We start from the raw sequence: 10,167 nt of genomic DNA, 5'->3' as shown, positions 1-10,167 counted from the left end.
ACTGCCAAATTCTCTGAAACGCCTTTGGAGACGGCTTATGGTAGAGAAATGAACATTCAATATACGAGCAACAGCTCTAGTTGACATTCCTGCTGTCAGCATGCCAATTGCACGCTCCCTCAAATCTTGCCACATCTGTGGCATTGTGCTGTGTGATAAAACTGCACCTTTCAGAGTGGCCTTTTATTGTGGGCAGTCTAAGGCACGCCTGTGCACTAATCATGGTGTCTAATCAGCATCTTGATATGGCACACCTGTGAGGTGGGATGGATTATCTCAGCAAAGGATAAGTGCTCACTATCACAGATTTAGACAGATTTGTGAACAATATTTGAGAGAAATGGTGATATTGTGTCTGTGGAAAAAGTTTTAGATCTTTGAGTTCATCTCATAAAAAAAGGGAGCAAAAACAAGTGTTGCGTTGATATTTTTGTTGAGTGTATATACAGTATATATGCAATTGTGGTTGCCAATAATCTATCACCCTGATTTACAATGGACTTTATGTCCATCTATAAAAGGAGAATTACACTCACTTTTACTCACATTTGTGTTCTTTTTTGGAATTACAATGAAATGATGTACTGGCACAGCTAATCAATAAGAAATTATTTTACGGAAAAAACTAACAGAAAATGATACAATATTTTATCTAAAACAGTATTTTTGAGGTTTTTCTTTAAAAAAAAATCAAGTACTCTAAACTCCTTGTTACATAACAAAATCTTGGTCAATATTAATATATATAAGTGCAAAAACAAGGCTCATGAATTTACAGACTGCTGAAGTGGTTATAAATGTTACTATATGTGCAATGAACTGACATGGTCACGAAGCAAACTCTTCCGAACAAGTCCGAGGCCTACTTTTGTTCCACGCCATAAAAGGGCTGCTTATAGTGCATATATTCCAGTAAATCATACAGTAAGTGACAAGATATAACACACAAATAAAAGTGCTACAGTGAAAACAATGACCAAGAAGAACCAAAACGTTAAAAGAAACATTCTGTCATGAAGGTAGTCAAGAATTCTGTTGATATTTCACTTTGGTAGTTTGTTGTGCCCTGGGCATCAAACTGTGAGCTAGACCATCAGAGAGTCACTGAAGATGCCAGTTTCATACACTCAGGTCAGATAAAAGTCAGATTGGCATTACCTTATCTTACTCTAAGATGCAAAAAACAGCCTTATCTTTATCCAAGATTGTTCAAACCTTTCAATGGAAGTAGTTAGGAGGAAAGCTACGCAGGATAACGATATTTTCATTCTGAATTCCACCTATAAAGCCTGGTCAGTGAGCTTAGCACCAGCTCTAATAGAATTACTGATCAAATTCGCTGAAGCAGACAATTGAAGATTTGTTGTGTTTTTAAAGAAGAGTCTCTTGGCTTTTGTTGTTGTTTTGTCCAAAGGGCAACATTTTCAGACATAGAGAATCTCTGAAGATGTTGACATAAATGAAAAACCATCAGCACATTAAAATAAAATAACTAATGTTCTTTAGAGTATTAACTCTAGCATAGTAGCTACTGTACATGTTGGATGTTCAGACACAGAAAAATTGCCAAGTTATACTGCATAATATTAACCAAAATATTTGCTGAGTTTGTTCATGTTTTAAGCTTACTCCAATGAAATGCTCTGAGATGCTTTGTGTCAGAACTCACAGTCTGAATGCACAGCAACTGTTTGTGAATGATCTGCCTTCAGTATGGATTGTTTGGTTTATATTGGTAAATTTGTCCTGTGTACCCATTGACACCTTTGTACCTGAGGCTATGCTGGAGGACTGGCAATTCCTCAACAGTGAAAACCTAAGACTTGAGTAACGCAAAACTTAACTGTTTCACTTACTAGAGAACTCTGCTCCCTACTGTGGCTTATGGAATGCTTGTGGATATCATGAATGCGTTTGAGAATGCCCGAATGCTAGCAGGACCAGACTACGACAAAGGCTCAGGACCAGGTTGTACAAAGCTGGGGCTTGAGGGATGGCCAATGTCCAAAGGTGGTTCAAATAGTGACGTAGTGCTGTCGTAGTTTGGCCTCAAGGAACTCGTGGGTTAAATTATGTCTTGTAATTATTCCAACAATCTGAAAAAGATGTCAAATCATAAACATGAGTTGGCTCAGACACAACACATATATATTGCTGGACTGCAACACAACAACAAAGTCTGTATTTGGGGTTTTCCTTGGTGTCTCATGATCAAAATATTGACTTAAAAACTTGGTATCAGTCTTTAAAAGCCTATACTGGAGGAACTAAAACTCTGTATTACTTTGGAAAAGAACACTCGATGAGTACTTACTTCTCCGATGGCATTTACCACTGGTAGGTGTCGCAGGCCCATGGTCCTGAACAGATTGAACACCTGGGAGATGCGAGTGTTGGGTGAAACTGTGTAGGGACACGGGTTCATGTAGGGGGTGACATCCTGAAAAAACAAAATCTGCATTTTTTTTTTTGTCAACTCAAAGTGTTGTTGAATTTTAAATATCTGTTTACACTCAATTTAAAGAAGTACAAGTCTAACTTGGTGGTTATAGCAGTCATACCACTATCATGCGAGGGTTGAGTAGGGCAAGGTCAAGGTCATGGATGTCTGGAAAACGGGGATAATCCTCAGTCGTCTCTGCATAAGATAACCTGGGCTGAGTGGCACTCTATGCCGGAAGATATGGAGAAATTATTTATAAAAAGCCAAAACATTGTAATGTAGATGGGCTCAGTTGTGTGTGACTGACCGATTGGTTCTCAGCATAACAAACCCCTCGAATTAGCAGGTTAACCAACTGGGAGCGCAGGATCAAGCCATGGAAAGTAAGTGGTCTGAAGCGCTCCTCCATTGTCCACTCCTCACTGGGAGACTGATCGGGGTACAGGTTGGGATAGGGAGCATGTCTGCATGAGGGCAGCAACAACACAATAATTATAGGAGGGCTGACTGTTTCAACACTATGACACAGGTGGAAGTCAGATTTTCCGACATGGTACTTCATGGTGCAAAGTCCCACTCTCAAAAATAATTACTACATTTAGCTTGATATAGTACTAATATCTAGAAAATTACTTACTATAGTGTTATTCAATATATGATACATTTGTACATACATTTTTTCTGGTATGTACAATGGTATGAAATGTATAATCCAAGAAATAAAGTAAAATATAATACTGTGTTTCACACACTTGGTTTTGATGCTAGTCTTTACTGAGTCAGAATAAATAAAACTCGTCACGTGACGAAAATTAAACTTTTTGTGTGAATGAATTGTTCTGCAATGTGCCATGAGTTTTCCATGCCACATTAAAGTCAAATCATCACAGACAGATCAATATCTATTAATTGTTATAAAATTTGCTTATGAGGTCAACAAATACCATCTTCCATTTTTCTTTTTTAATTCTAAAAATCCAAGCTTGAGTTCTGGTTTAGGGTGACTTTGATTATACTGACACTTTGTGGTATGACTGATCACTGCACCTTGCATCAAATAACTCCATAAGGCATTTAACAAGCAAGTGATTTTCAAATTGCATTCTATTACATGTTTAAAAACAAAATAGACAAAAGCATTAGCTAATTAAGTGATTAGTTGTCCCTGATTTAACATACTACAAATAAGTGTAGATTTTATTATTTATTTTATTAGGGTCTGAGCACCGAGGGTGCCGAGGACAGGCGGTGCAAGGGCACCGACTGTCCAAGGCACCAGCGGTGTGAAAAAGGGTGAAAAATTTGATATTTCATAGGAGTTGTAGAGGTGTGTGCCAAAATGGCTCCATAGCGCCCCCTACAAATTTTTAAAAAGTGGTATTAGGCCAACTCAGAGGACATTTGGTCGAGACCTACAAAATTTGGGAGGCATATGCAGCACATCAGGAAACACAAAAAAGTCAACAACAGTCATGCTCTAAATCCAACAGGAAGCGCGCCATCATGCATTAACTGTAAAAAATCTGTGATGAACTCTTCCTCAGGGGTAAGTTGTAGAGATCTGAAATTTTGCCAGTACAGGAGGCCTTCCTCAGAAAAATGTATTAAAATCTTCCTCCATAGTCAAAGGGTGTGGTCGTGGCGGCCTGTAGAAATTTGATCCTTCGCCATGAAACAGGAAATGTTGTGTAATTCTCCTGAACATGCTCCAATCTGTATGAAACTTTACATGTATGATCAGAGACTTGCCCTGATCACATCCATACAGCAAAATTCATTCACAGTCACAGCGCCACCTTGTGGTATCAGGACTTTGACATTTTTTAAACATTCATGTTCTATAGTAAGCCCGTTGGCCAGATTCAACTCAGATATGGTGACATAAGCCTGAACACATGGATGATTAATCCCAGAAAAAATGGTGACGAGTCAGAAAAAGGCGTGTCTGTGGCGGCGCAGCGAAATTTGATGTTTCGCCATGAAAATTTAAGTGTTTATATCTCAGCTGCAAAAGATCTTATCTGTCCCAAACTTCATGTACTGGACACCAGGACCACTCTGAAGACATCCACACTCATAAATTTGGAAATAATCATAGCGCCATCAATTGGTAACAGGACATTTAGGCATTACATTTACACATCCCATTGCCCCCAGAATTGTCATATAATTCTGAAAATTGGTCCATTGAGTCATCATGCCATGATCGTGCCACAGTGTGAAAATTTTCATGTTTCATGCAACGCTGTTGCTGTGGCAACACATTATTGATTTGATAAACAAAGTGCTTTTTGACAGGTTTACAATGCTCAGCAGCTCACAAAAATTAACACACACATCACTGTCGACCCAAGGAAGGACACTGTATGCTTCTCAGCACTGCATGTGCTATAGCTCCTCCTACAGTGTTTTTTAGAAACAGGCCTGGCAGCACGTTTCGCCTGTTTCGCCTACATCCACCAAATTTTAAAGGCATATAGAGCACACCAGGACACACAAAAAAAGCCTCTTGGAGCCATGCCCTAAACCCAACAGGAAGTCCACCATTTTGAATTAGGTGGAAAAATTTTCTCTATTTTTTTCATTTTTGAGAGCGAACTCCTCGGGGTCTAGAGAGCTGAAATTTTACCAGGATATACAACACGATGTCATGATCAAAAGTTATTAAAAGATTCTTCCAGAGTCAAAGGTTGTGGACATGGCAACCTCCAGAATTTTGATGGTTCGCCATGAAACATCAAGTGCTACCTAACTATCCTCTGTTTGCCTGGAAAATCCAGACTGACTTTATTTATGCATTAATATCAATACAAATAAAGGCAGTCTGGCATTGTGATGATAGGAGACGATTTCAAAAAGGAGGGGCTAACGAATGCAGCTTGAACGAGAAAGAACCAATCAGCGTAACATGGATGTGACGCACAAACAAATCGACCTTGTAGTCCATGTAATCCAAACAACAGTGGCATGCAGCCGAGAAAGCGTCACGGTGAATGATTACTGCCGTTTTTGTCACAAAAATCTGCGAATACATGGGGAACTCTCAAGTACAATACTTATTTTTGAAAAGGCTACGCAACAAAAGACTCCTTCCAAACGATTAGCGGTGTTAGGAATAACTTTAAATCGGAGCCAAACCAAGTCGGTGCGTATGTGTAAAAGTTGCTTAAATTTACTCACACGTTTGGAACGGGATTTTCCTCTGTACAAACAATGGCAAGAAGGCGAAAGTAACGAGCCATCCACTGCCTCCTCATCGTCGGAAACGTCAAGTGAAAAGAGGCAACGACTAACACCATCCAAAATGCCAAGAGACCACAAAAAGATTCGCTTTGGCCCCCCTCCTCCTCCTCCTCCTCCTCCGGCATCACCTTTATGGGTAGTCCAGGCACTGAAGATGACGCAGCATTAACTCCCGCCTCCCGTGCTATGATTGGTCGTACCAAACTGTACCGGGAGGGAAACGCGATTCAATTCGCACAATGCCAAACTGACTCTCCTGTATCTCCTAACATGGAGATAGGAGATTACATGGAGATTCAGTTTGGATTTTCCAAGCTAATCCTCTGCATGCTCCAATCTACCTCAGACCTCACATGATTGAACACAGTCCTGTCCTGATCACATTTATAGGCCAAAATACATTCATAGCATGTGCCATAGCGCCCCCTACAGCATTTAAAAAATAGCCTCCACAGAGACTTTCACCTATGACTATGAAATTTGGCATGCATATGTAGCACGTCAGTGCAAACAAAAAAAGTCTCTTGGAGTCGTTCTCTAAACACAACAGGAAGTCGGCCATTTTGAATTAAATGTCAGATTTTTGGTGTTTTTTTTTCCATTTTCAACAATTAATTTCTCACAGGCAATAACTCCAAAACGCCTGAATTTGGGACAATATATAAAACACGCCTTCAGGTTGCACATTTGTGAAAATTATTCACAAAACTCAAAGGGCGTGGCCATGGTGGCCAACTAAACTCTAATGTTACGCCATGAAACAGGACGTCTTGTGTAAATCCCCTGTACATGCTGCAATCTGCCTCAAACTTTACATGTTTGATCAGAGTCCAGTCCTGATGACTTTCATAGACCAATATACAGTCACATAGATAGCGCCACCTGGTGGATGGACAGAAAGTGCTGCATAAATAGCCTGTACATGCTGCAATCTGCCTGAAATTTGACCTGTGTGCTCAGAATCCAGCCCTCGTCACATCCATGGGCCTAAATACACTCTGTCGCAGCATTGCCTGGTGGAAATGCTTGGGGTCACCAACCAGCAAGGATGCGAGGACCCGTCCAACGCTGCTTGCAGCTTTAATTATTATTATTATTATTACTATTTTCTTTAAACATCGGGTGACACACTATGCAGGGGTCTAGGTGTCATCCCTGATAAAATTTTTTGCATCAAACACTGACTTGTCTACATTCCGATGCTTTTTATGAGCTGAAATCTGCACCTATGCACTCACAGCTATGCAGGTACACTATGGAACTTACTTTAAGTGTAAAACTCATCACATAAGAGCACATTAAAGTTTGTTTCTAAGTTCAAGTTCAATCAGAACATGGATATCATGCTATCTTGCTGTAACAGTTATTGTATGTAGTTGTTGGTTTGCATGCTTTTAATCTATGCTCTCTTTGTCATGACATTGTTTTTATGTGACGGACCACAATGAAATTACTGTTTTTATTGCCTGATGGCCAGGTGAACTGTGAATGGATCAGCAAATAAATGTAATTATTGATCCTTTACATATCACACAAAACAACATGATGAAGTTGAAGAGAACAGTATAGACCTGCCAATATTGATACAAAATCAAATATTTTTTTATATAGCTAAATATCACAAACCACAAATTTGCTTCAGCTGGAAGAATCATGGCAGCCACCAGATATGTTCTACCCACAGGGTGGGATTGGGAAAATTGTTTTATAATTTGGCCTAAACATTACATTTATGATTTTTTTTGTAAAAAAAAAAAAAAAAAGCACTGTCATACGTCCTTATGAAAATTATTAGCAACTTGCTGCATTTAGTATTAGCATGACTGTGCTGCTGCCCTCTGAAGCACATTACACCTCTTCACCTTGGTTTCCTTGTTAATTAATGCAGCACGGAAAATTTATGCCACCATGTAAAACAATTAATTCAGTTATTGAAGACAAAGGGCTTAATAATTGTCCTTTAAACAGATGATTTCACTTAATTAGAACTCAGTCGCATCAAAAGGAATTTGAGATAATATTGTAAGATTTCTCTTTCTGTTAGATTTGCATTTACAGAAGCACTTTCAGGCTTCCACAATATAACAACAGCACAGCAATTTAAAGTAAAAAAAAAAAAAAAAAGACTCTTAAATTGAGGGTGTTCTTAGTTCAGCAGTTCATCAGCTTTGATGTTTAGACAATGACACTGAACCATGTCTGAATGTTACTTAACTGAACAGGTAGGACCCTGCCTTTCCATCTGAACAGTACTGTATACTGCTGTACCTGTATGTCTGTCCTACCTTCTCTCTAACATCTGCTGTAGCAGGTCCTCTCCCTCCTCTGAAGGCTCTACCACAGTGCTCTGTTCGTCACAAACATTCCTCAGCTCGCTTGACGGGTATGACTTCATGGACTGGCAGCGGCGCCGCTGTTCCCCCGCACGAGACACAACGCTGGATTTCTACATGTGAAAGTCAAGGATAGGTTTGCTCACTTTTCTCAATGTCAACACCCAGCAACCACACCACGGACATAATCAAACAAACTAATTAACATCAATACATTAACTAATCTACACATTCTAAGTGAACATTATTTAGATTTTCTAAAAATGAGTATTCTGTTAAAACTGAAACACAAATCCTGATATTCTGAAAAAAAACAACAACCATAAAGCAGTCCTGATTACTGATTTGAGACAACACTTAGAGGTTTCAAACCATCAGTCATTCCTGTTGGCTGCAATGCCCATGTGTAGGGCACTCAACCACCAACCTTTCTCTGGATATGATGCTGGGTTGAAACAGCTAAAAAAGTGTAGTGGCACAGGACACACCTTGAAACGGATGTTGTTACTGATCAAGATGTTGCCCTTCATGAAATCCTGTTCATTCTTTCGGTTTTCAGTGACCACAGGGAAGGCGTGGTAGACTGTGGTGCGAAGGATGCTGACGAGAGATTGGACTCGAGTGTGGGGGTAGACGTAGGTCAAATTGGGTTCCATGATATCACTGGCTGTTAGCCTTGGAGAAATGAAGGAAACAATACATATAACATGAGCACAGAATAAAAATTATGGTAGATTTCATCCAGTGTAAGTCTTGAAAGGGTAAACATTTAACCTGAAGTTATTGATATCTGACATTCAGTGTCAAACTGGGGTTAAGAAATTCAAGACAAGGGATGGGCTTCCGGTAACAGAGTAGTTAGACGTGTCGGCTGCTGGCTCCTGCAACATATTTTGCAGTTTTACTTGCTAATCTTTACTTCACAATTTAACATTTAGATTGCGGGACTTCTTATAAGTGTGGTGACAGTTTCGTGTTTGAAATATGTCTAAAGTAAAGAAACAGACCATAAAAGTTGCACTAGTGCTAGCCTAGCTGTTGATACCAGCATCAGCCTTAACCCAGCACTTATTGCATTGTTTGAAGAGCACAGTGCAGCTATAGCTGCTGACTTTAAGGCTTCATCAGACGTGATTAATGGCAAACTGGATAAGATTCAAGCTGAGGTTGCAAACCAGGAGCAATGCATCAGTGACCTTGAAAGCAATGCGGAGGATGTTAGCCAGTGCTTGGTGGCCCCCGAAGCCACGTGCGAAGCAATACAAGGGGAGAATAAAATTTTGAAAACTACAGTTTCTGACCTGGAAGGACGAAGCAGAAGGCAAAACATTCGTCTGATGTGTCGACGCTCGGTCATCATCCATTTTCACAGTTTTCAGATCAAGGACTTGGTGATGAGAGAGGCGCGAAGACGCCATGGAACTTTGGAATACCACGGGCATAAGCTTCATTTCTATGATGATTACAATGTCGATGTCCAGAAGCAGCGGGTCAAGTACAGAGATGTTATGGCCGAACTATACAGGAGAGGTTTCCGTCCTTCTCTTTTCTTCCCCGCTACGCTCTAGATTACTCTTCCAGATGGCAAAAAATGGTCGTCTGTCTCTGAGGCCACCCGCTTCGTTCAAGGCACTAAGGGTAACCAACGCTCTCCAGCTTAAAGCGGATGGTAATGCGTATGGACCGTATGTTAATCAAGGTGTATGGATGCGTATGGACACTCGTATGGACCTGCCACAACTACGGGACTGACTATGCCAGATAGCACACTCAATCTTTGGTTATGGTAAAGCTGTGTCGTCCTATGTTCATTCTTTCCGCTGTTTAATATAAGCTAAAGTTTTTTGGCTAGATTGTTGTTATGTTTATCTGTCGACCAATCTCGGGTATAATTTTAATATCTGCAGGAATGAAGCCAATTGATTGGGAGCATTGTATGGGTAAGCGTGTAGAGCAGATCATGCGGTTGCTGTTTCTTGCAACCTGTTAGGAGGATAACATTTTAGATATTACTCTTGACCATTTTTCCATTATGACTTGTGTTTGTTTGTTTTCTAGCTTGGTTATTTGACTCCATTAATGTGCCTAGGCTTTCTCCAGAACTTAGACAAACTCTTGAAGCTCCCATTACAAAAGAGGAAATTCAGT

The 10,167-nt window shown here is 40.0% G+C and overlaps 1 protein-coding gene across 1 annotated transcript in view; it reads right to left on the bottom strand.

Annotated features, from left to right (window-relative positions):
- Positions 1 to 359: 359 nt before the first annotated feature.
- clcn6 (chloride channel 6) overlaps positions 360 to 10,167 on the bottom strand; it is a 43,601-nt gene continuing 33,793 nt past the window's right edge. The window contains exons 18-23 of the mRNA XM_022216936.2: positions 8,508 to 8,694; positions 7,972 to 8,132; positions 2,751 to 2,907; positions 2,562 to 2,669; positions 2,315 to 2,440; positions 360 to 2,096 (exon numbers count right to left, since the gene is read on the bottom strand). Of these exons, the coding sequence (XP_022072628.1) occupies positions 2,016 to 2,096; positions 2,315 to 2,440; positions 2,562 to 2,669; positions 2,751 to 2,907; positions 7,972 to 8,132; positions 8,508 to 8,694 (820 nt within the window). The 3' untranslated portion in view covers positions 360 to 2,015. The remainder of the gene's footprint in view (positions 2,097 to 2,314; positions 2,441 to 2,561; positions 2,670 to 2,750; positions 2,908 to 7,971; positions 8,133 to 8,507; positions 8,695 to 10,167) is intronic.

The sequence above is a fragment of the Acanthochromis polyacanthus genome, chromosome 6, assembly GCF_021347895.1.
Source record: "Acanthochromis polyacanthus isolate Apoly-LR-REF ecotype Palm Island chromosome 6, KAUST_Apoly_ChrSc, whole genome shotgun sequence".
NCBI lineage: Eukaryota > Metazoa > Chordata > Actinopteri > Pomacentridae > Acanthochromis > Acanthochromis polyacanthus.
The sequence above is the reverse complement of the archived record's forward strand: the minus strand, read 5'-3'. Positions and strand labels throughout refer to the sequence as shown.